At 52.4% G+C, this 27,781-nt stretch overlaps 1 protein-coding gene across 2 annotated transcripts in view; it reads right to left on the bottom strand.

The window, feature by feature from the left end:
• Positions 1-2,274: 2,274 nt before the first annotated feature.
• The window catches only part of LOC119964945 (regulator of G-protein signaling protein-like), a 182,411-nt gene continuing 156,904 nt past the window's right edge, over positions 2,275-27,781 (bottom strand). The window contains exons 15-17 of one of the 2 annotated variants that reach the window (XM_038795164.1): positions 24,658-24,690; positions 2,706-2,757; positions 2,275-2,473 (exon numbers count right to left, since the gene is read on the bottom strand). In XM_038795164.1, coding sequence (XP_038651092.1) covers positions 2,395-2,473; positions 2,706-2,757; positions 24,658-24,690 — 164 coding nt within the window. In that variant the 3' untranslated portion in view covers positions 2,275-2,394. The remainder of the gene's footprint in view (positions 2,474-2,705; positions 2,758-24,657; positions 24,691-27,781) is intronic. The other variant, XM_038795166.1, reaches the window with a different exon arrangement.

Raw genomic sequence — 27,781 nt, 5'->3', positions numbered from 1 at the left:
GACATGCAGCAGATGTGATTTAATGCAAAGGAGTGTGAAATGATTCATTTTAGTGGGAAGAATGTGGAGGAAAAGATATAAAATAAAATATGCAATTGGAAAGGGGGGGGGGGGGGGGGGGGGGGTTGTGCGCAAGAGCATAGCAGAGAGACCTGAGGGGAGTTTATACACAAATGTTTGGAGATGACCAGGCAAGTTTAGAAAGCGGTTAATAAAGCATACCGCATCTTGGGCTTTATAAATAAAGGCACAGAATAGAAAAAGCAAGGAAATTAAAATGGATCTTTATATAACACTGGTTCAGCCTCAACTGGAGTAGTGTGTCTAATTGTGGGTACCAGCCTTTGTGAAATCCAGATGTGAATGCCTGAGAGAGGATGCAGAAAAGATGTGAATGCCTGAGAGAGGATGCAGAAAAGATGTGAATGCCTGAGAGAGGATGCAGAAAAGATGTGAATGCCTGAGAGAGGATGCAGAAAAGATGTGAATGCCTGAGAGAGGATGCAGAAAAGATGTGAATGCCTGAGAGAGGATGCAGAAAAGATGTGAATGCCTGAGAGAGGATGCAGAAAAGATGTGAATGCCTGAGAGAGGATGCAGAAAAGATGTGAATGCCTGAGAGAGGATGCAGAAAAGATGTGAATGCCTGAGAGAGGATGCAGAAAAGATGTGAATGCCTGAGAGAGGATGCAGAAAAGATGTACGAGAATGTGTCCAGGGATGGGAAACTTCAGGTGCAAGGATAGATTAGAGGAACCAGGATTGATTCTTAAAGAGTAGGTTGAGAGTAGATTTGTATTCAAAATAATGAAGGGTTTGGACAGGTTAGATAGAAACTATGTCTTTTGGCGGAAGGATCGCTAACCTGAAGACACCCACTTAAGATGATTAGCAAAAGAAGCAGAGGTGACATGAGGAAATACTTGTTCACAGAGAGTTGTTAAGTTCCGGAATACAATGCCTGAAAGTGTGTCAGAGGCAGATTCAATTGAGGTATTCAAAGGTGAATTGGATAATTATTTGAAGAGAAAAACATTTTCACAACCCTGAAAGAAATCTAGTTTTAATATATAATAAGTTTATAAGGAAGAAATGCTTTTTAAAGTGATTTAGGCTCAAAATGGCTTCACTAAGGTCACACAGTTCAAACAGGCAAGCAGTGAAAACTGCTGAATACCCTGAGTGATCAGATTAAAACTCCAGACACACACATTCGTTACATAATTATTACTATATGCATCTGGGCAAAGTTCCTAGTTCAGTGGCCATGAGAATTGATAAGAATGTTGGGAATATAATGATGCCATCATCCCGTGCTAAAAATTTGATAGACAGTCTGTTGAATAAAATGAACTAAAATTATTATGACCCAATCACAGACAGAAAATACCTTAAAAATAGGTGCCAATTATGATCAAATTATTCCGGAATCATCTTTATTTCCTGTCTTTAACTATTTCCTGCGCTTTGCTCTGAAGAAGCTATCCTGTTTATTTTCAACTTCTCTGTATCGTGTATTTTAGAACATAAGAACATACAGTGTAGAAGGAGCCCATTCAGCCCATCGAGTCTGCACCGACCCACTTAAGCCCTCACTTCCACCCTAACCCAACAGCCCCTCCTAACCTTTTTCGTCACTAAGGGCAATTTTGCATGGCCAATCCACCTAACCAGCACGTCTTTGGACAGTGGGAGGAAACCGGAGTACCCGGAGGAAACCCACGCAGACACGGGGAGAACGTGCAGACTGTGTCACAGACAGTGACCCAAGCCGGGAATCGAACCTGCGACCCTCCCTTGCGCTGTGAAGCCACAATGTTATCCACTTGTGCTGCCCCAAACTTGAAGAAAACATCAAGAGCTGTAATTTGCCTTGAATTTTGCTCAGTCATCTGTACTTGCTTGGACAAAACAAACTTTTAAAAGCCTTGTATTTTCAAACAAACTGACTTGATAAGAGACATCCGCAATACTGACTGAATGAAGATTGGATTTACTTCACGCATGAAGCTCAGTTTAAAATTTCTGTTGAGTGATTTATCGTGCGATGACACATAAGATATATTGATCAAAGTACAGATCTATCAAACTCTGAGCAAAAAGTGGGAGAGTGGCACTAGGTGAATTGCTGTTACATCTTGTAACCATGCTGTTTCTGTGAAATTAATCCTCGGGTGGTTTCGCTGGAAGGAAACGTAACGGTACAGAAGGTTGAAAAAGTGACAAGATGAAAATTTCTTTAATGTAACAGGAAATATCTGAAGTGTAATCTCCATTCGTTCCCCCATAATGTCCCAAGTTTTCTCTTCTGCATCTGTAGTTCCAGCGCGCTCTCAGGCACCCCGAGCTGCATCATCTTCATTTTTGATCAAGGCTCACGTTATTCTTTTAGAACTACGCTACACTGTCTTTTCTTTTCTTGCCTTCTTTCTGCACTGTCAGCTTTGATGACTGCCTTCTATTTGGCACACTTCTTCCAAACACAAGCACAATTAGGTATATGAACAGATGGACAGTGCACACAAGTATCTGACTCTTTAAGCAGGTGATGCATTCCTTGATATGTCAACTTTGGTTGGGGTAGAAGTGGAAAGGGGCAGGGATAGAACAGAATGGGTGGGGCCTTACTGGAATATGGCAGCTTATTGACTATTTTTACAATTGCATTGGTCTGTTGAGCAAGGCAATGTGTTGGTCTTACTTACCCAGGTCCCAGACTTGATCCGGCTTGTCTCTCACTTGATACGAATTTAATTCCTGCATTTGGGAAGAACAAAATATCATGGTTAAAACAGCTTTAATAAAAAAAACATCAAATACAACGGCTTTAAATAAAACACTTTGGGCGCAATTCTCCGCACTCACGACGGTGCGGAGAATAGCGTGGCTCGTAAAATTTTACGGCCACGCTCGTCTGACGCCCTCCCGCTATTCACCCCCCCCCCCCACGCCCGACTCCCGATACGAATCGCTGCCGCCATTTTTTTACGGCCAGCAGCGATTCTCAGCTGTCCGATGGGCCGAGTTCCCAGCCCTTTACGGCTGTTTTTACGAACGGCAAACACACCTGGTCTGGCCGTTCGTAAAAACGGCCGTAAAGTGCCGATTTTTAAAACCATGGCACCGATTGGCACGGCAGTACCACTGATCGGTGGGCACCGATCGCGGGCAGCGGGTCCGATGCCCGCGCACTCTTTATCCCTCCGCCGCCCCGCTGTATCACTTCGCGGGGCGGCTGAGGAGCATCCCGGCCCGCGCATGCGCGGGTTTCGCGCAAATGCGCGATGACGTCATCCGCGCATGCGCGGGTTGGAGTCTTCCAATCCGCGCATGCGCGGCTGACGTCATATGACGCGTCAGCCGGCGCAAACTCTGGCAAGCGGGCTTAACGAAATTCGTTAAGCCCGCGATGCCGGAGTTTACGGCGTCGGGATGCTAGCCCCGACCGGGGACCAGAATCGGTTCCCGGTCGGGGAGGGGGAGGCTGGCGTCAAACCCGCCCGGATTTGACGCCGGCCTTACGATTTCTCCCCCTCTGGGAGAATCGCGCCCTTTGTGCTGCCAGTACTTGGAAGGGTATATTGGCTAACAGAAGGCTCACTTTACACTGGTTGGGAGAGACATGCCTTCATGCACAGGGACCCATTCTCCCTAAAGAAAAGGAATATGTCAAAACCCTGCATCTTTTCCAAATTACCCGGGAGCTTGAGAAACCTATAGTACCCCATTGCTTTCTTCACAGCAACACCACTGCCGATCAGTATAAATTGTCAACCTATCAGCACCTTTTCTGCAACCTGCAATGATTTAGTGTTCTTGTGTTTGTCCTGAAAAGTACAAGATGATAAACTTCAGCAGCATGCCTCTCTTTTCAACAATATTGATGGATTTTTGTTCGGCAAGAGTTTAGAAGTGTGAGAGGAAGACGTTGGGGCAGGCATTCAGTAGTATTTAGAGATGAGTGTGAGAGGAGGACCCTGGGACAGGTATTTAGCAGAACCTCAAGTGGGTGGATAAATACAAATAAAAGCTGCACAGGAGGAGTGAGTTTTGAAAACATCCAGGAGTGACATCACAGGGCAAACATAAATGTATCTATCGAGGGGGATGGGAACCAATGCGAGAGGAGCAGCGGCCATGGTAAGTAAGAAGTGTTACGGAGTACGGTAAGGCTCCTAGTATATTTACTCTTTAAACGTGACGTGACGGGAGTAATTTAAGGGTAAGTCATGGCAGAACAGCTTGGCTACATGGAATGCTCCTGGTGTGATGTGGGAAGTCTGAAAACAAATTTCAGTGTCCAGGCTGACCACATGCAGGAAGTATGGAGGAAGTATCTCCAGCTGTATCTGCTCAAAATCTACATTTCAGATCTGGAGTTGCGGCTGGAGTAGTTGGAGCTTCTGCAAGGCTGAGGTTTTGTGGATATCGCATACAATGAGGTGTTTACATCACAGGTAAGGAGTGCGCAGGCAGAAAGGATTGTGGGTTCCCTACAGTCCTAAAAAGGACATTTTAACAATGGAGAACAAGGAAATGGAGCAATTCAACAACTACTCTAGCTCTGTCAACACATAACTTCTTAGGAATACTGGGTAAGTGAGGAGGGGGAGTTGAAGAAATAGGCATTAATAAAAAAAAGTGCTGGAGAAATTAATGGGCCTGAAAGCGGATAAATCTCCAGGGCTTGATAGCCTACATACCAGGTTACTAAAGGTTGAGGCCATGGAAGTATCAGGTATTTTGGTTGTCATCTTCCAAAATTCTGTAGATTCTGGAACAGTCCCGGCAGATTGGAAGGTGGCAAATGTACCCCACTATTTGAAAAAAGGAGGGAGAAAACGGAACTGCAGACCAGTTAGCCTAACCAGTGGTCGGTAAAATCTAGAGTCTATCATAAATAATGTGGTACCTGGACACAGAAAATATTAACGGTATGAGACAAAGTCAACATGGATTTGTGAAAGGGAAATCATGATTGGCAAACATACTTGAGTCTTTTGAGGACGTAACTAGTAGAATAGATAAGGGAGAACCATTGGATGTGGTGTATCTGGGTTTCCCAAAAGCTTTTGATAAAGTCCTACTTAGATTAGTGTGAAAAATTAAAGCACACAGGATTGGGATCAATATAATGGCATGGATTGACAATTGATTAGCAGACAGGGAACAGAGAATAGGAATAAATTGATGTTTTTCAAAGTGGCAGGTGGGGACTAGTGAAATCCTTCAGGGATCCTTGCTTGGGTGAAGCTAGTCACAATCTACATCAATGATTTGGATGAGGGAACCAATTTGCAAGTTTGTTGACAACACAAAACTAGGTGGAATTCGGAGTAGTGAAAAGGTAGTATATAAAGTGGTTTCCAGGCGATTTAGAAAATTTGAGTGAGTGGGCAAATACATGGCAGACGCAGTAGAATGTGGATAAATGCGATGTTATATTGGACAGAGAAACAACATTATTTAAATAGTGATAGGATGGGAAATGTTGATGTACAAAGGGATCTGGGTGTCCTTGTATATCAGTCATTGAAAGCAACTGTGAAGGTACAGCAAACTGTTAAGAGGGCAAATGGTAAGTCGGCCTTCATTGCAAGAAGATTTGAGTGCAGGAGCAAGGATGTTTTACTGCAGCTGTACAGAGCCTCGGTGAGACTACACTCGAGTATTGTGTCCGTTTTGGTCTCCTTATGTAAGAAAATCTATACTTGACATCGAGGAGTACAGCAATCCTGGGATGGAATTGTCTTCGGGGAGATTGGGTCTGTATTCACTGGAGTTCAGAAGGAGAGGATCTGATTGATACGTATAAAATTCTAACAGGGCTGACAGACTGGATGCCGGAATGTTGTTTCCTCTGGGTGGGGGGAGGGGGTGGTCGACAACAAGGGGGGGTCACAGTCTCAGGGTATGGGGTAGGCCATTTAGGACTGAGATGAGGAGAAACTTCACTTCTGAGGATGGTGAACCTGTGGAATTCTCTACCACAGAAGGCTGTGGAGGACAAATCACTGAATATTTTAAAGAAATAAATAGATGCAATTTTTAGACACTACACTAAAAGGGTACGAGAGAGAGTCCACGGGTATGACATTGAGATAGAGAATCAACCACAATCACATTGAATGGCACAGCTAGCTTGATTGTATTTTCTCCATTTCTATATTGAGAGTTATGGAGTCAAGATGGAGTTGAGATCGAATTGAACGGCAGAATAGGTTTCAGTGGCTGAATCATATCCTGTTTCTATTGCTGATTTGAGTAGTGGCAGCTCATGATGACGCAGGGTTGGTCCCAGGTTCAACATCTTGTTCCCGAATAAAACAAGTCAGTTGGCCTCAGCACATCCCAGTTTAGTTCTCGGTTGGGTTACAATCAGTTAGGACTTGACAGGGTTCAGTGATGATACTTTTCATGGTGGAAGAGGCTTGTTTCCATAGTTTTACAATTGAAGACGGCTGCCAGAGGATGATTGTTATGTGTGGAGCTAAATCCTAGTGTGTACAATCTTCTCAAGACAGGGTGGGTTGCAAGATTGACTCTGATAAGAAAATGAAGCTCCGACATCAGAATTGTTGATTTAGATAGTCCAGAGGCAGTTTATCTGATACAAAACTTACCGGCAGTGAGGTAACAGGAACTGGAGCTTTGACACAACACATCCATACACTAAACTGGGCCAGTGGGTAGCACTCTCGGCCCTGAGTCAGAGGGTTTGTGGTTCTCTGTTCAGGATTTGAACACAGAAATTTAGGCTGACCTACCAGTGCAGTACTGAGGAATGCTGCACTGTCAGGAGTGCTGTCTTTTGACTGAAAACCGAATCTCCACTTGTCTTATGTAAAAGATTCCATGGTACAAATTTGAAGATGAGAAGGGGAGTTCTCCCCAGTGTCCTGGTCAATATTTAACCCCTCAGTAGGGATGCCACGTGGCACGGCGCTGAGGACCCGGGTTCGAATCCCGGCCCTGGGTCACTGTCTGTGGGGAGTTTGCCCATTCTCTCCGTGTCTGCGTGGGTTTCACCCCCACAACCCAAAGATGTGCAGATTAGGTGGATTGGCCATGCGAAATTGGAGAAATTGGAAAAAAAATTAATTGGGTACTCTAAAATTTATTCCAAAAAAAATTTAACCCCTCAGTAAACATCACAACAAATGGAGACACTGACTGCAACAGAGACACGCTGACAGAAATGCCCTGAGCGATGCTGAGGGAAATGCCCAGAGCGATGCTGACGGAAATGCCCAGAGCGATGCTGAGAGAAATGCCCAGAGCGATGCTGACGGAAATGCCCAGAGCGATGCTGACGGAAATGCCCAGAGCGATGCTGACGGAAATGCCCAGAGCGATGCTGACGGAAATGCCCAGAGCGATGCTGACGGAAATGCCCAGAGCGCTGCTGAGGAAATGCCCAGAGCGATTGCTGACGGAAATGCCCAGAGCGATGCTGAGGGAAATGCCCAGAGCGATGCTGACGGAAATGCCCAGAGCGATGCTGACGGAAATGCCCAGAGCGATGCTGAGGGAAATGCCCAGAGCGATGCTGTAGGGAAAATGCCCAGAGCGATGCTGACGGAAATGACCAGAGCGATGCTGAAGGAAATGCCCAGAGCGATGCTGACGAAATGCCCAGAGCGATGCTGAGGTAAATGCCCAGAGCGATGCTGAAGGAAATGCCCAGAGCGATGCTGACAGGAAATGCCCAGAGCGATGCTGAGGAAATGCCCGAGCGATGCTGACGGAAATGCCCAGAGCGATGCTGACGGAAATGCCCAGAGCGATTGCTGACGGAAATGACCAGAGCGATGCTGACGGGAAATGCCCAGCGGCTGGAGGGAATGCCCAGAGCGATGCTGACGGAAATGCCCAGAGCGATGCTGACGGGAATGCACAGAGCGATGCTGACGGAAATGCCCAGAGGCGATGCTGACCTGAAATGCCCAGAGCGATGCTGACGGAAATGCCCAGAGCGATGCTGACGGAAATGCCAAGAGCGATGCTGAGGGAAATGCCCAGAGCGATGCTGACGGAAATGCCCAGAGCGATGCTGAGGGAAATGCCCAGAGCGATGCTGACGGAAATGCCCAGAGCGATGCTGACGGAAATGCCCAGAGCGATGCTGACAGAAATGCCCAGAGCGATGCTGAGGGAAATGCCCAGAGCGATGCTGACGGTTATGCCCAGAGCGATGCTGACGGAAGTGCCCAGAGCGATGCTGACGGAAATGCCCAGAGCGATGCTGACAGAAATGCCCAGAGCGATGCTGAGGGAAATGCCCAGAGCGATGCTGACGGAAATGCCCAGAGCGATGCTGACGGAAATGCCCAGAGCGATGCTGAGGGAAATGCCCAGAGCGATGCTGACGGAAATGCCCAGAGCGATGCTGACGGAAATGCCCAGAGCGATGCTGAGGGAAATGCCCAGAGCGATGCTGACGGAAGAATGCCCAGAGCGATGCTGACGGAAATGCCCAGAGCGATGCTGACGGAAATGCCCAGAGCGATGCTGACGGAAATGAACCCAGAGCGATGCTGACGGAAATGCCCAGAGCGATGCTGACAGGAAATGCCCAGAGCGATGCTGACGGAAATGCCCAGAGCGATGCTGACGGAAATGCCCAGAGCGATGCTGACGGAAATGCCCAGAGCGATGCTGACGGAAATGTCCAGAGCGATGCTGAGGGAAATGCCCAGAGCGATGCTGACGGAAATGCCCAGAGCGACGCTGACGGAAATGCCCAGAGCGATGCTGACGGAAATGCCCAGAGCGATGCTGACGGAAATGCCCAGAGCGATGCTGACGGAAATGCCCAGAGCGATGCTGACGGAAATGCCCAGAGCGATGCTGACGGAAATGCCCAGAGCGATGCTGACGGCAATGCCCAGAGCGATGCTGAGGGAAATGCCCAGAGCGATGCTGAGGGAAATGCCCAGAGCGATGCTGACGGAAATGCCCAGAGCGATGCTGAGGGAAATGCCCAGAGCGATGCTGACGGAAATGCCCAGAGCGATGCTGACGGAAATGCCCAGAGCGATGCTGACGGAAATGCCCAGAGCGATGCTGACGGAAATGCCCAGAGCGATGCTGACGGAAATGCCCAGAGCGATGCTGACGGAAATGCCCAGAGCGATGCTGAGGGAAATGCCCAGAGCGATGCTGACGGAAATGCCCAGAGCGATGCTGACGGAAATGCCCAGAGCGATGCTGAGGGAAATGCCCAGAGCGATGCTGACGGAAATGCCCAGAGCGATGCTGACGGAAATGCCCAGAGCGATGCTGACGGAAGTGCCCAGAGCGATGCTGACGGAAGTGCCCAGAGCGATGCTGACGGAAGTGCCCAGAGTGATGCTGACGGAAATGCCCAGAGCGTATCTGACGGAAATGCCCACAGCGATGCTGAGGGAAATGCCCAGAGCGATGCTGACGGAAATGCCCAGAGCGATGCCGACGGAAATGCCAGAGCGATGCTGACGGAAATGCCCAGAGCGATGCTGACGGAAGAACCCAGAGCGATGCTGAGGGAAATGCCCAGAGCGATGCTGACGGAAATGCCCAGAGCGATGCTGACGGAAATGCCCAGAGCGATGCTGACGGAAATGCCCAGAGCGATGCCGACGGAAATGCCCAGAGCGATGCTGACGGAAATGCCCAGAGCGATGCTGACGGAAGAACCCAGAGCGATGCTGAGGGAAATGCCCAGAGCGATGCTGACGGAAATGCCCAGAGCGATGCTGACGGAAGAACCCAGAGCGATGCTGAGGGAAATGCCCAGAGCGATGCTGACGGAAATGCCCAGAGCGATGCTGACGGAAGAACCCCGAGCGATGCTGACGGAAATGCCCAGAGCGATGCTGACAGAAATGCCCAGAGCGATGCTGACGGAAATGCCCAGAGCGATGCTGAGGGAAATGCCCAGAGCGATGCTGACGGAAATGCCCAGAGCGATGCTGACGGTTATACCCAGAGCGATGCTGACAGAAATGCCCAGAGCGATGCTGACGGAAATGCCCAGAGCGATGCTGATGGAAGAACCCCGAGCGATGCTGACGGAAATGCCCAGAGCGATGCTGACGGAAATGCCCAGAGCGATGCTGACGGAAATGCCCAGAGCGATGCTGACGGAAGTGCCCAGAGCGATGCTGACGGAAATGCCCAGAGCGATGCTGACGGAAATGCCCAGAGCGATGCTGACGGAAATGCCCAGAGCGATGCTGACGGAAATGCCAAGAGCGATGCTGACAGAAATGCCCAGAGCGACGCTGACGGAAATGCCAAGAGCGATGCTGAGGGAAATGCCCAGAGCGATGCTGACGGAAATGCCCAGAGCGATGCTGACAGAAATGCCCAGAGCGATGCTGAGGGAAATGCCCAGAGCGATGCTGAGGGAAATGCCCAGAGCGATGCTGACGGAAATGCCAGAGCGATGCTGAGGGAAATGCCCAGAGCGATGCTGAGGGAAATGCCCAGAGCGATGCTGACGGAAATGCCCAGAGCGATGCTGAGGGAAATGCCCAGAGCGATGCTGAGGGAAATGCCAAGAGCGATGCTGAGGGAAATGCCCAGAGCGATGCTGACGGAAATGCCCAGAGCGATGCTGACGGTTATGCCCAGAGCGATGCTGAGGGAAATGCCCAGAGCGATGCTGACGGAAATGCCCAGAGCGATGCTGACGGAAATGCCCAGAGCGATGCTGACGGAAATGCCCAGAGCGATGCTGAGGGAAATGCCCAGAGCGATGCTGACGGAAATGCCCAGAGCGATGCTGACGGAAATGCCCAGAGCGATGCTGACGGCATGCCCAGAGCGATGCTGAGGGAAATGCCCAGAGCGATGCTGAGGGAAATGCCCAGAGCGATGCTGACGGAAATGCCAAGAGCGATGCTGACGGAAATGCCCAGAGCGATGCTGACGGAAATGCCCAGAGCGATGCTGACGGCAATGCCCAGAGCGATGCTGACGGCAATGCCCAGAGCGATGCTGACGGCAATGCCCAGAGCGATGCTGAGGGAAATGCCCAGAGCGATGCTGAGGGAAATGCCCAGAGCGATGCTGACGGAAATGCCCAGAGCGATGCTGACGGAAAGTGCCAGAGCGATGCTGACGGAAGAGCCCAGAGCGATGCTGACGGAAGTGCCCAGAGCGATGCTGACGGAAATGCCCAGAGCGATGCTGACGGAAGTGCCCAGAGCGATGCTGACAGAAATGCCCAGAGCGATGCTGACGGAAATGCCCAGAGCGATGCTGACGGAAATGCCCAGAGCGATGCTGACAGAAATGCCCAGAGCGATGCTGACAGAAATGCCCAGAGCGATGCTGACGGAAATGCCCAGAGCGATGCTGAGGAAATGCCCAGAGCGATGCTGACGGTTATGCCCAGAGCGATGCTGACGGAAGTGCCAGAGCGATGCTGAGAGAAATGCCCAGAGCGATGCTGACGGTTATGCCCAGAGCGATGCTGACGGAAGTGCCAGAGCGATGCTGAGGGAAATGCCCAGAGCGATGCTGACGGAAGAGCCCAGAGCGATGCTGACGGAAATGCCCAGAGCGATGCTGACGGAAATGCCCAGAGCGATGCTGACAGAAATGCCCAGAGCGATGCTGACGGAAATGCCCAGAGCGATGCTGACGGAAATGCCCAGAGCGATGCTGACGGTTATGCCCAGAGCGATGCTGAGGGAAATGCCCAGAGCGATGCTGAGGGAAATGCCCAGAGCGATGCTGAGGGAAATGCCCAGAGCGATGCTGACAGAAATGCCCAGAGCGATGCTGACGGAAATGCCCAGAGCGATGCTGACGGAAATGCCCAGAGCGATGCTGACGGAAATGCCCAGAGCGATGCTGAGGGAAATGCCCAGAGCGATGCTGACAGAAATGCCCAGAGCGATGCTTACGGAAATGCCCAGAGCGACGCTGACGGAAATGCCCAGAGCGATGCTGACGGAAATGCCCAGAGCGATGCTGACAGAAATGCCCAGAGCGATGCTGACAGAAATGCCCAGAGCGATGCTGACGGAAATGCCCAGAGCGATGCTGACGGAAATGCCCAGAGCGATGCTGACGGAAATGCCCAGAGCGATGCTGACGGAAATGCCCAGAGCGACGCTGAGGGAAATGCCCAGAGCGATGCTGACGGAAATGCCCAGAGCGATGCTGACGGAAATGCCCAGAGCGATGCTGACGGAAATGCCCAGAGCGATGCTGACGGAAATGCCCAGAGCGATGCTGACGGAAATGCCCAGAGCGATGCTGACGGAAATGCCCAGAGCGATGCTGAGGGAAATGCCCAGAGCGATGCTGACGGAAATGCCCAGAGCGATGCTGAGGGAAATGCCCAGAGCGATGCTGACGGAAATGCCCAGAGCGATGCTGAGGGAAATGCCCAGAGCGATGCTGAGGGAAATGCCCAGAGCGATGCTGAGGGAAATGCCCAGAGCGATGCTGACGGAAATGCCCAGAGCGATACTGACGGAAATGCCCAGAGCGATGCTGAGGGAAATGCCCAGAGCGATGCTGACGGAAATGCCCAGAGCGATGCTGAGGGAAATGCCCAGAGCGATGCTGACGGAAGAACCCAGAGCGATGCTGACGGAAGAACCCAGAGCGATGCTGACAGAAATGCCCAGAGCGATGCTGACGGAAATGCCCAGAGCGATGCTGACGGAAATGCCCAGAGCGATGCTGACGGAAATGCCAGAGCGATGCTGACGGAAATGCCCAGAGCGATGCTGACGGAAGAACCCAGAGCGATGCTGAGGGAAATGCCCAGAGCGATGCTGACGGAAATGCCCAGAGCGATGCTGACAGAAATGCCCAGAGCGATGCTGAGGGAAATGCCCAGAGCGATGCTGACGGAAATGTCCAGAGCGATGCTGACGGAAATGCCCAGAGCGATGCTGACGGTTATGCCCAGAGCGATGCTGACGGAAGTGCCCAGAGCGATGCTGAGGGAAATGCCCAGAGCGATGCTGACGGAAATGCCCAGAGCGATGCTGACGGAAATGCCAAGAGCGATGCTGACGGAAATGCCCAGAGCGATGCTGACAGAAATGCCCAGAGCGATGCTGAGGGAAATGCCCAGAGCGATGCTGAGGGAAATGCCCAGAGCGATGCTGACGGAAATGCCCAGAGCGATGCTGACGGAAGTGCCAGAGCGATGCTGACGGAAGAACCCAGAGCGATGCTGACGGAAATGCCCAGAGCGATGCTGACGGAAATGCCCAGAGCGACGCTGACGGAAATGCCCAGAGCGATGCTGACGGAAATGCCCAGAGCGATGCTGAGGGAAATGCCCAGAGCGATGCTGACGGAAATGCCCAGAGCGATGCTGAGGGAAATGCCCAGAGCGATGCTGACGGAAATGCCCAGAGCGATGCTGACGGAAATGCCCAGAGCGATGCTGACGGAAATGCCCAGAGCGATGCTGACAGAAATGCCCAGAGCGACGCTGAGGGAAATGCCCAGAGCGATGCTGAGGGAAATGCCCAGAGCGATGCTGAGGGAAATGCCCAGAGCGATGCTGACGGAAATGCCCAGAGCGATGCTGAGGGAAATGCCCAGAGCGACGCTGACGGAAATGCCCAGAGCGATGCTGACGGAAATGCCCAGAGCGATGCTGACGGAAATGCCCAGAGCGATGCTGAGGGAAATGCCCAGAGCGATGCTGACGGAAGAACCCAGAGCGATGCTGACGGAAATGCCCAGAGCGATGCTGACAGAAATGCCCAGAGCGATGCTGACGGAAATGCCCAGAGCGATGCTGACGGAAATGCCCAGAGCGATGCTGACGGAAATGCACAGAGCGATGCTGAGGGAAATGCCCAGAGCGACGCTGACGGAAATGCCCAGAGCGACGCTGACGGAAATGCCCAGAGCGATGCTGACGGAAATGCCCAGAGCGATGCTGAGGGAAATGCCCAGAGCGATGCTGACGGAAGAACCCAGAGCGATGCTGAGGGAAATGCCCAGAGCGATGCTGAGGGAAATGCCCAGAGCGATGCTGACGGAAAGAACCCAGAGCGATGCTGACGGGAAATGCCCAGAGCGATGCTGACGGTATGCCCAGAGCGATGCTGAGGGAAATGCCCAGAGCGATGCTGACAGAAATGCCCAGAGCGATGCTGACGGAAATGCCCAGAGCGATGCTGACGGAAATGCCCAGAGCGATGCTGAGGGAAATGCCCAGAGCGATGCTGACAGAAATGCCCAGAGCGATGCTGAGGGAAATGCCCAGAGCGATGCTGACGGTTATGCCCAGAGCGATGCTGACGGAAGTGCCCAGAGCGATGCTGATGGAAATGCCCAGAGCGATGCTGACGGAAATGCCCAGAGCGATGCTGAGGGAAATGCCCAGAGCGATGCTGAGGGAAATGCCCAGAGCGATGCTGAGGGAAATGCCCAGAGCGATGCTGAGGGAAATGCCCAGAGCGATGCTGACGGAAGAACCCAGAGCGATGCTGACAGAAATGCCCAGAGCGATGCTGACGGAAATGCCCAGAGCGATGCTGACGGAAATGCCCAGAGCGATGCTGACGGAAATGCCCAGAGCGATGCTGACGGAAATGCCCAGAGCGATGCTGAGGGAAATGCCCAGAGCGATGCTGACGGTTATGCCCAGAGCGATGCTGAGGGAAATGCCCAAAGCGATGCTGAGGGAAATGCCCAGAGCGATGCTGAGGGAAATGCCCAGAGCGATGCTGAGGGAAATGCCCAGAGCGATGCTGACGGAAATGCCCAGAGCGATGCTGACGGAAATGCCCAGAGCGATGCTGACGGAAATGCCCAGAGCGATGCTGAGGGAAATGCCCAGAGCGATGCTGACGGAAATGCCCAGAGCGATGCTGACGGAAGAACCCAGAGCGATGCTGACGGAAGAACCCAGAGCGATGCTGACGGAAATGCCCAGAGCGATGCTGACGGTTATACCCAGAGCGATGCTGACGGAAATGCCCAGAGCGATGCTGACGGAAGAACCCAGAGCGATGCTGACGGAAGAACCCAGAGCGATGCTGACGGAAATGCCCAGAGCGATGCTGACGGAAATGCCCAGAGCGATGCTGACGGAAGAACCCAGAGCGATGCTGACGGAAATGCCCAGAGCGATGCTGAGGGAAATGCCCAGAGCGATGCTGAGGGAAATGCCCAGAGCGATGCTGACGGAAATGCCAGAGCGATGCTGACGGAAATGCCCAGAGCGATGCTGACGGTTATACCCAGAGCGATGCTGACAGAAATGCCCAGAGCGATGCTGACGGTTATACCCAGAGCGATGCTGACGGAAATGCCCAGAGCGATGCTGATGGAAGAACCCCGAGCGATGCTGACGGAAATGCCCAGAGCGATGCTGACGGAAATGCCCAGAGCGATGCTGAGGGAAATGCCCAGAGCGATGCTGACGGAAATGCCCAAAGCGACGCTGACGGAAATGCCCAAAGCGACGCTGACGGAAATGCCCAGAGCGATGCTGACGGAAATGCCCAGAGCGATGCTGAGGGAAATGCCCAAAGCGACGCTGACGGAAATGCCCAGAGCGATGCTGACGGAAATGCCCAAAGCGACGCTGACGGAAATGCCCAGAGCGATGCTGACGGAAATGCCCAAAGCGACGCTGAGGGAAATGCCCAGAGCGATGCTGACGGAAATGCCCAGAGCGATGCTGACGGAAATGCCCAGAGCGATGCTGACGGAAATGCCCAGAGCGATGCTGACGGAAATGCCCAGAGCGATGCTGAGGGAAATGCCCAGAGCGATGCTGACGGAAATGCCCAGAGCGATGCTGAGGGAAATGCCCAGAGCGATGCTGACGGAAATGCCCAGAGCGATGCTGACGGTTATGCCCAGAGCGATGCTGAGGGAAATGCCCAGAGCGATGCTGACGGAAATGCCCAGAGCGATGCTGACAGAAATGCCCAGAGCGATGCTGACGGAAGAACCCAGAGCGATGCTGACAGACATGCCCAGAGCGATACTTACGGAAATGCCCAGAGCGATGCTGACGGAAATCCCCAGAGCGATGCTGACGGAAATGCCAAGAGCGATGCTGACAGAAATGCCCAGAGCGATGCTGACGGAAATGCCCAGAGCGACGCTGAGGGAAATGCCCAGAGCGATGCTGACAGAAATGCCCAGAGCGATGCTGACGGAAATGCCCAGAGCGATGCTGACAGAAATGCCCAGAGCGATGCTGACGGAAATGCCCAGAGCGATGCTGACGGAAATGCCCAGAGCGATGCTGACAGAAATGCCCAGAGCGATGCTGACGGAAATGCCCAGAGCGATGCTGCAGGAAATGCCCAGAGCGATGCTGAGGGAAATGCCCAGAGCGATGCTGAGGGAAATGCCAGAGCGATGCTGACGGAAATGCCAGAGCGATGCTGACGGAAATGCCCAGAGCGATGCTGAGGGAAATGCCCAGAGCGATGCTGAGGGAAATTCCCAGAGCGATGCTGACGGAAATGCCCAGAGCGATGCTGACGGAAATGCCCAGAGCGATGCTGACGGAAATGCCCAGAGCGATGCTGAGGGAAATGCCCAGAGCGATGCTGACGGAAATGCCCAGAGCGATGCTGAGGGAAATGCCCAGAGCGATGCTGAGGGAAATGCCCAGAGCGATGCTGACGGAAATGCCCAGAGCGATGCTGAGGGAAATTCCCAGAGCGATGCTGACGGAAATGCCCAGAGCGATGCTGACGGAAGAGCCCAGAGCGATGCTGACGGAAGTGCCCAGAGCGATGCTGACAGAAATGCCCAGAGCGATGCTGACGGTTAATGCCCAGAGCGATGCTGAGGGAAATGCCCAGAGCGATGCTGAGGGAAATGCCCAGAGCGATGCTGACGGAAGTGCCAGAGCGATGCTGACGGAAGAACCCAGAGCGATGCTGACGGAAGTGCCCAGAGCGACGCTGACGGAAATGCCCAGAGCGATGCTGACGGAAATGCCCAGAGCGATGCTGACGGAAATGCCCAGAGCGAAGCTGACGGAAATGCCCAGAGCGATGCTGACGGAAATGCCCAGAGCGAAGCTGAGGGAAATGCCCAGAGCGACGCTGACGGAAATGCCCAGAGCGATGCTGACGGAAATGCCCAGAGCGATGCTGAGGGAAATGCCCAGAGCGATGCTGAGGGAAATGCCCAGAGCGATGCTGACGGAAGTGCCCAGCGCAACGGGAAATTAAGGAATGGGTGGTGGCAAGGAAGCTCTAGGAGAGAGGAAGGCAAGTAGGGGAGTGTAAAGAATTTGGAAATAGGGTAAAGAGGTGGGGGATTGTAAGGAAGGTGGGGTGAGAGTGTGAATGCAAGTGTGGGGGAGGAAGCTGTGGGGAGGGAGAAGTTGTGGTATCAGGCAAGAGGCTAAGGAAGCGGGCGATAAGCGGTGGTTCATCAGCGAAGCGATCAGCAGAGCTAGAATGCACTGACAGGCAGGGTGGAATGCAAACGGAGCTGCCAGGGGTGGTGGGTGTGTCCTACGTAGTGTAACACCTACTCTTGCAGCTGAAGTGGAGGCATTCCGTTGCCCAATCTTTGCTGGCCTCTAGTTGCCTGAGGCTTGGAGGGGGCCTGGAGTGCTGAGGGCAAAGATCTTCCTCTGTTGATGTGGTGTTTTGAGGCACTGTTATCATTGAGGGGCTCAGGAACCATTGTTAACACTCAGAACACCTTGGAAGGACCCCACAGATTGGGAATGCATCTGTTTCTCCTCCCTCACGAGGCACCCTGGTACTTCCCTGCCGACCTGAGAAGGACGGACGTTCCGGTGGAGACTCCCGGCATCTCATTCCGTCTCTGCTTGTATCAAGCAGAACCTAGGCTGGTCTACATGCATTGTCAACATCTGCTGAGTGGAGAGGATTTCCAGTGGTGACATGTCGGAGGAGGGCGCATGTTGGATAGCTCCTGCTAGGGTCCTGTGTTTTTGCTCTTCTCCATCTGGTTTTTTTGGAGGGGGGGGGGGAATCTTCAGATAGTTTGCCCCAGGGGCGACTTATTTGGCAAAAAATGTCTCCGAGCTAGTGAAAGAATACTGGGAAGAAGGATTTTAACACTATTCCGCCGGCAGGGTCGAACACAGTGAAAGGTTGGCAGACAAGATGGCGGAGGCAAACCTGCTGTGTGGGGCCACCTTTATATCAGTGGAGAAAGTGATGGAGGTGATGGTGGTGGAATTGGAATGATAGTTGAACAAGCATTGAGAGGCAGGAGAGAGAGATTCTGGAATCGCTTACGCAGTCGGTGGAAGGTCTGTTGGCCCCGATCAGGGAGTCACTTGGAAGAACATTGGAGGTGGTGCGGGAGCAGGATGAGCTGTTGAAGGGGGTGGAGGCGACATTGTTGAAGCACAGTGACCAGCTCGCCTTGTTGGAAGTTGAACTGACCAAGGAGGAGGAAGTGTCTGAGATCCATGCTGGAGAACCTTGAGAATAGATTGCGGAAGCAGAATGTGAGGATCGTGGGGCTGCCCAAGTGAGTGGAGGGTCCGAGCCGACAGAGGTTGTTGTGACGATGCTCAGGACGCTGATGGAGGAGGAGGGGTTACGTGCCCCCTCCCCCCCTCCCCCACCCACCCCATGGAGTTGATAGGAACCACCGGTCGCTTCGGTCAAAACCGTGGGCGAATGAGCCGCCGGGAGCGGTGATAGTCTGCTTCCATCGGTATCAAACAAAGGAGAAGGTGCTGAGGTGGGCCAAGCAGACATCAGAAGTGACTTGGGAAGGTACCGGCATTCATATTTAACGGGATGGACGGTGGACCTGGCGAAGAGGCGGGTGGCCTTTAACAGGACAAAGGCGGCATTGTGCAAGACTGGAGTACGCTTTGGAGTGGTCTGCCCAGAGAAATTAAGGGTTATGCACAACTGAAGGCTCCATTTCTTTGAGACAGCAGAGGAGGCGGAGGTAATGGTAAAGGCAGAAGGATTGGGACCGGAATGGGTACGGTGGAAGACTTTGTTGCTGTTGGGGACAAATGTTTGATAATGTTGCATTTTTCTGTTTTTCCTGTTAGTCGTGGTGTTTGGATGCCCTTGTGTTGAATATGGGTGCTTGGTGGAGGAGTGTGGGGGCGTTGTGTTTTGGTGGGGATCTTCGTGGCGGCAGGGTGGTTGGGTGGGGTGGAGAGGTTTTGATTTCTTTAGTCTGAGTGGGGGCAGCAGGACTCTGGTGGAGGAGCTCTCTCTCGCTAACAAGCTGCAGTTCATTCGTGAACAGGAGCAAGATGGGGGGGGGGGCTGCAGCTCGCTGAACCTTTTTAGGCAGGTTGCGGCATGCCTAGGAGGTGTGAATAGTGGGGGGGGGGGGGCGCAAATGAGGTGGTTTCATGAGGAAGGGGAGGGGGCAGTGGATTGACGATGACTGCGGGTGAGGGATGGGCCCACCTGTTGGGTGGGGAGCAGTGTCATCTTGTTTGGGATTTGGCTGTGGAATTCGGAGGGGGGGGGAAATGGGAGCATCTCCCGGAGTGGTAATAGCTGAGAGCAGGAGGACTGGGTGTGTGAGAGCCCCCTAAACCAGCTGGTGACATGGAATGTTTGAGGATTGGGAGGCCTGGTGAAACAGGCAGGGGATTTTGGGCATTTAAAGAATCTGAGGACCAATGTGGTGCTGTCGCAGGTGTTTTGGTTCAGTGGGTGTTGGAGGGTAAATCGGTGGTTTTGGCGAGCATTTATGCCCCAAACCAGGATGACGTAGACTTTATGCAGAGGATGTTAAGGGTACACTGAGGGAGAATTCAGAATGTCCTATTCACCTAACAGCCAGTCTTTCGGGACTTGTGGCACGAAACTGGAGCACCCGGAGGAAACCACACAGACACGGGGAGAGCGTGCATATTTAACAAGGATTGAATCGAGAGTTCTTTAGGGGGTAGCGGATAGATGAGAGTGATGTTGGAGGGGCCCAGCGAATCATGTACATGTGTTCCGGGTATGTCCTAATCTTGCAACCCTGTCTGACGGAAACACCCACACTGACACAGACACACACACGATGACACACACAGACTGAAACACCCACACTGACACAGACACACACACGATGACACACACGGACCTAGATAGAACAGTACAGCACAGAACAGGCCCTTCGGCCCTCGATGTTGTGCCGAGCAATGATCACCCTACTCAAACCCACGTATCCACCCTATACCCGTAACCCAACAACCCCCTCCTTAACCTTACTTTTTAGGACACTACGTGCAATTTAGCATGGCCAATCCACCTAACCCGCACATCTTTGGACTGTGGGAGGAAACCGGAGCACCCGGAGGAAACCAACGCACACACGGGGAGGACGTGCAGACTCCGCACAGACAGTGACCCAGCCGGGAATCGAACCTGGGACCCTGGAGCTGTGAAGCATTTATGCTAACCACCATGCTACCGTGCTGCCCCTAAACACCCATACTGACACACACACACAGACTGAAACACCCACACTGACACACACACACACAGACTGAAACACCCACACTGACACACACACACACACAGACTGAAACACCCACACTGACACACACACACACAGACTGAAACACCCACACTGACACACACACACACAGACTGAAACACCCACACTGACACACACACACACAGACTGAAACACCCACACTGACACACACACACAGACTGAAACACCCACACTGACACACACACACAGACTGAAACACCCACACTGACACACACACACACAGACTGAAACACCCCACACTGACACACACACACACACAGACTGAAACACCCACACTGACACACACACACACAGACTGAACACCCACACTGACACACACACACAGACTGAAACACTCACACTGACACCCACACTGACACACACACACCCACACTGACACACACACACGGACTGAAACACCCACACTGACACACACACACACACACACACATGGACTAAAACACCCACACTGACACACACAGACTGAAACACCCACACTGACACACACAGACTGAAACACCCACACTGATACACACACACACACACATGGACTAAAACACCCACACTGATACACACACACACACACAGACTGAAACACCCACACTGACACACACACACACACACCCACACTGACACACACACACACATACCCACACTGACACACACACACACCCACACTGACACACACACACACATACCCCACACTGACACACACACACGGACTGAAACACCCACACTGACACACACAGACTGAAACACCCACACTGACACACACACACACACACACAGACTGAAACACCCACACTGACATACACACGGACTGAAACACCCACACTGACACACACACACACGACACACCCACATTGACACACACACACAGACTGAAACACCCAAACTGACACACACACACAGACAGAAACACCCACAATGACACACACACACACAGACTGAAACACCCACAATGACACACACAGACTGAAACACCCACACTAACACACACACACAGACTGAAACACCCACACTAACACACACACACACAGACTGAAACACCCACACTGACACACACACAGACTGAAACACCCACACTGACTACACACACACAGACGAAACACCACACTGACTCGCCACACAGGACTGAAACACCCACACTGAAACACACACACACAACACAACAGACTGAAACACCCACACTGACACACACAGACTGAAACACCCACACTGACACACACAGACTGAAACATCCACACTGACACACACACACACAGACTGAAACACCCACACTGACACACACAGACTGAACACCCACACTGACACACACACACACACGACTGAAACACCCACATTGACACACACACACAGACTGAAACACCCACACTGACACACACACAGACTGAAACACCCACACTGACACACACACAGACTGAAACACCCACACTGACACACACAGACTGAAACACCCACACTGACACACACACACACACACAGACTGAAACACCCACACTGACACACACAGACTGAAACACCCACACTGACACACACAGACTGAAACACCCACACTGACACACACACACACACACACAGACTGAAACACCCACACTGACACAGACACACACACAGACTGAAACACCCACACTGACACACACAGACTGAAACACCCACACTGACACACACACAGACTAAAACACCCACACTGACACACACAGACTGAAACACCCACACTGACACACACACACACACAGACTGAAACACCCACACTGACACACACAGACTGAAACACCCACACTGACACACACAGACTGAAACACCCACACTGACACACACACACACACACACACACACACACACACAGACTGAAACACCCACACTGACACACACACAGACTGAAACACCCACACTGACTCGCGCACACAGACTGAAACACCCACACTGACACACACACACCCACACTGACACACACACACGGACTGAAACACCCACACTGATACACACACACACACACACACACACGGACTGAAACACCCACACTGACACACACAGACTGAAACACCCACACTGACACACACACACACACAGACTGAAACACCCACACTGACACACACATAGACTGAAACACCCACACTGACACACACACACACACACAGACTGAAACACCCACACTGTCACACACACACAGACTGAAACACCCACACTGACACACACACACACACAGACTGAAACACCCACACTGACACACACACACACACAGACTGAAACACCCACACTGACACACACACACAGACTGAAACACCCACACTGACACACACACACAGACTGAAACACCCACACTGACACACACACAGACTGAAACACCCACACTGACACACACACACACACACACACAGACTGAAACACCCACACTGACACACACACACAGACTGAAACACCCACACTGACACACACACACACACACGGACTGAAACACCCACACTGACACACACACACACACAGACTGAAACACCCACACTGACACACACACACAGACTGAAACACCCACACTGACACACACACACACACAGACTGAAACACCCACACTGACACACACACACACACACAGACTGAAACACCCACACTGACACACACACACAGACTGAAACACCCACACTGACACACACACACACACACAGACTGAAACACCCACACTGACACACACACAGACTGAAACACCCACACTGACACACACACACAGACTGAAACACTCACACTGACACACACACACACACACAGACTGAAACACACAGACACCCACACTGACACACACACAGACTGAAACACCCACACTGACACACACACACAGACTGAAACACCCACACTGACACACACACACACACAGACTGAAACACCCACACTGACACACACACACAGACTGAAACACCCACACTGACACACACACAGACTGAAACACACACACGGACTGACACACACACACAGACTGAAACACCCACACTGAAACACACATACAGACTGAAACACCCAGACACCCACACACACACAGACTGAAACACCCACACTGACACACACACACAGACTGAAACACCCCACACTGACACACACACACACAGACTGAAACACCCCACACTGACACACACACAGACTGAAACACCCAGACACCCACACTGACACACACACAGACTGAAACACCCACACTGACACTGACACACACACACACACACACAGACTGAAACACCCACACTGACACACACACAGACTGAAACACCCACACTGACACACACACACAGACTGAAACACCCACACTGACACACACACACACAGACTGAAACACCCACACTGACACACACACACAGACTGAAACACCCACACTGACACACACACACACACAGACTGAAACACCCACACTGACACACACACAGACTGAAACACCCACACTGACACACACACACACACCCTGAAACACCCACACTGACACACACACACACAGACTGAAACACCCAGACACCCACACTGACACACACACACACACAGACTGAAACACCCACACTGACACACACACACACACACCCTGAAACACCCACACTGACACACACACACACAGACTGAAACACCCAGACACCCACACTGACACACACACACACACACAGACTGAAACACCCACACTGACACACACACACAGACTGAGACACCCACACTGACACAGACACACAGACTGAAACACCCAGACACCCACACACACACAGACTGGTTCCCCTCCCCTCTCCCTGGTCCCACTCTCCCTGGTTCCGCTCCCCTCTCCCTGGTTCCCAATCTCCCTGGTTCCCCTCTCCCTGGTCCCAATCTCCCTGGTTCCCCCTCTCCCTGGTTCCCACTCTCCCTGGTCCCACTCTCCCTGGTCCCAATCTCCCTGGTCCCCTCCCCTCTCCCTGGTCCCACTCTCCCTGGTTACACTCTCCCAAGTCCCAATCTCCCTGGTTCCCAATCTCCCTGGTTCCCAATCTCCCTGGTTCCCAATCGCCCTGGTCCTAATCTCCCTGGTCCCACTCTCCCTGGTCCGACTCTCCCTGGTCCGACACTCCCTGGTCCCAATTTCCCTGGTTCCCCTCTCCTTGGTTCCACTCGACCAAGGCTTGGCATCTGTGTCCAGCAGCACAGGGCGAGGAACATCCGTCACCCAGGATGCTCGTCGCTGTCCTGTGACCCGACCCTGTGCTGATTGTCACTCACCTGATGAGGAGAATGGCTCTGAGCTGTCTTCCCCTGTGAAGAGAGAAAGAAGGCAGTGAAGCATTTGGGAAATACAACGTGCTGACAGGATGGAGAGTGTTTGTAGACCGTCACCAAGTGGAACGGGACTAAGATGAAAGCGGGCGGTACATTCGGGGGACGGAATAGGTTTCTCAGGCGGGGGGGGGGAGCGCAGATACATGCAGCTGCCCGAGGACCACGGGACAGGAGGCGATTGAGGTGCTTTGTACTTGAGTGTAGCATTTTGTGCAGCATGACACCCCTGGACCAATTGCGGCACCATATCCAGAACAATAGCACCAGACAAGTGCCGCCCATCCCCTCTCTGCCATCTCCATTCCACTGGCAATGGGATCTCCCTCTCTGCCATCTCCATTCCACTGGCCATGGGATCTCCCTCACTGCCATCTCCATTCCACTGGGAATGGGATCTCCCTCACTGCCATCTCCATTCCACTGGCAATGGGATCTCCCTCTCTGCCATCTCCATTCCACTGGCAATGGGATCTCCCTCACTGCCATCTCCATTCCACTGGGAATGGGATCTCCCTCACTGCCATCTCCATTCCACTGGCAATGGGATCTCCCTCACTGCCATCTCCATTCCACTGGCAATGGGATCTCCCTCACTGCCATCTCCATTACACTGGCAATGGGATCTCCCTCACTGCCATCTCCATTCCACTGGCAATGGGATCTCCCTCACTGCCATCTCCATTCCACTGGCAATGGGATCTCCCTCACTGCCATCTCCATTCCACTGGCAATGGGATCTCCCTCTCTGCCATCTCCATTCCACTGGCAATGGGATCTCCCTCACTGCCATCTCCATTCCACTGGGAATGGGATCTCCCTCACTGCCATCTCCATTCCACTGGCAATGGGATCTCCCTCACTGCCATCTCCATTCCACTGGCAATGGGATCTCCCTCACTGCCATCTCCATTCCACTGGCAATGGGATCTCCCTCACTGCCATCTCCATTCCACTGGCAATGGGATCTCCCTCTCTGCCATCTCCATTCCACTGGGAATGGGATCTCCCTCACTGCCATCTCCATTCCACTGGCAATGGGATCTCCCTCACTGCCATCTCCATTCCACTGGGAATGGGATCTCCCTCACTGCCATCTCCATTCCACTGGCAATGGGATCTCCCTCACTGCCATCTCCATTCCACTGGCAATGGGATCTCCCTCACTGCCATCTCCATTCCACTGGCAATGGGATGTCCCTCACTGCCATCTCCATTCCACTGGGAATGGGATCTCCCTCACTGCCATCTCCATTCCACTGGCAATGGGATGTCCCTCACTGCCATCTCCATTCCACTGGCAATGGGATCTCCCTCACTGCCATCTCCATTCCACTGGCAATGGGATCTCCCTCTCTGCCATCTCCATTCCACTGGCAATGGGATCTCCCTCACTGCCATCTCCATTCCACTGGCAATGGGATCTCCCTCACTGCCATCTCCATTCCACTGGCAATGGGATCTCCCTCTCTGCCATCTCCATTCCACTGGGAATGGGATCTCCCTCACTGCCATCTCCATTCCACTGGCAATGGGATCTCCCTCACTGCCATCTCCATTCCACTGGCAATGGGATCTCCCTCACTGCCATCTCCATTCCACTGGCAATGGGATCTCCCTCTCTGCCTGCGGAGGAATATCAATGAACACAGACAGTAATTCACAAGCTGTCTCTCCCTGCTGTGTATTGTGAGCTACTCGGTCATCCTCATAGCAGGACCTCAAACATCGCAGCTGGAATAAACTGATGTGGAGTCTGATCACAACCTTCCTATCTAATTGGTCAGGAACCCTTGGAGTCAGATTCAAATGCAGTGATCAGGTTCAACAAAACACCGCTGGGAAGGCTACTGAAATTCTATAGCGCCAGGCACACTGCTCCTAAATGCAGGAAGAGATCAGGATACCATTTAAAATTCCAGCTTGGCACCGACAGCCTGGCACCCTGGCAGAACCCCTCAAGACTAGTAGTGCCGCCCAGGTAGCCTGGCAGTGGGAGGCTGTCGCCCACGTGGAATTGACAGCATGACAGGATGACAATGCAAAGGTGCAAGGCTGCCAGTGCCAAGCTATCCAGTTGGCAGCAACAGTATCAGGGTGCCACCCTGCCCGAAGCCAACCATTCGGGGGCGTTCGATCACCTGGGAGACCCACCCCAGATAACGTTCCACCTGTACTGAACCTGACTGGGGTCTCATCAGCGAACCAGATAGACACCAGGTGGCCTTTAGATCCAGCACAAACAGAATTAAGTGATTTGTTAAACTCACTTAGCGCCGTGTGAGACTGGGTCTTGCCCATCTAACCAGACGTTGCGGGGCTGTGGGGAATGCTGGGCGGGGGCAGCTGGAGATCAACTGGCTGCGTTGCGCACCGGTTATGGCGAGGGCACCGGCAGATCGTAAACACAGAGAGACACAGACAGAAACACAGAGACACTGACAGAAACACAGCGAGATGGACACTGCAGTAACACATAGAGACACGACAGACACCCAGATGAGACACTGACAGAAACACAGAGAGACACTGACAGAACACAGAGAGAGACACTGACAGAAACACAGAGAGAGACACTGACAGAAACACGAGAGACACTGACAGAAACACAGAGAGAGACACTGACAGAAACACAGAGAGACACTGACGAAACACACAGAGAGACACTGACAGAACACACAGAGAGACACTGACAGAAACACAGAGAGACACTGACAGAACACAGAGAGACACTGACAGAAACACAGAGACACTGACATAACACAGAGTAGATACACTGACAGACACAGAGAGAGACACTGACAGAAACAAGGAGACAACTGACAGAACACAGAGAGAGACACTGACAGAAACCAGAGACACTGACAGAAACACAGAGAGACACTGACAGAACACAGAGAGAGACACTGACAGAAACACAGAGAGAAACTGACAGAAACACAGAGAGACACTGACAGAAACACAGAGAGAGACACTGACAGAAACACAGAGAGACACTGACAGAACACAGAGAGAGACACTGACAGAAACACAGAGAGACACTGACAGAAACACAGAGAGGACACTGACA

This window comes from Scyliorhinus canicula, chromosome 4 (genome assembly GCF_902713615.1).
Source record: "Scyliorhinus canicula chromosome 4, sScyCan1.1, whole genome shotgun sequence".
In the NCBI taxonomy this organism is placed as follows: Eukaryota; Metazoa; Chordata; class Chondrichthyes; order Carcharhiniformes; family Scyliorhinidae; genus Scyliorhinus; species Scyliorhinus canicula.
Note: the sequence above shows the minus strand (reverse complement) of the source record. Positions and strands in the feature narration are given on the sequence as shown.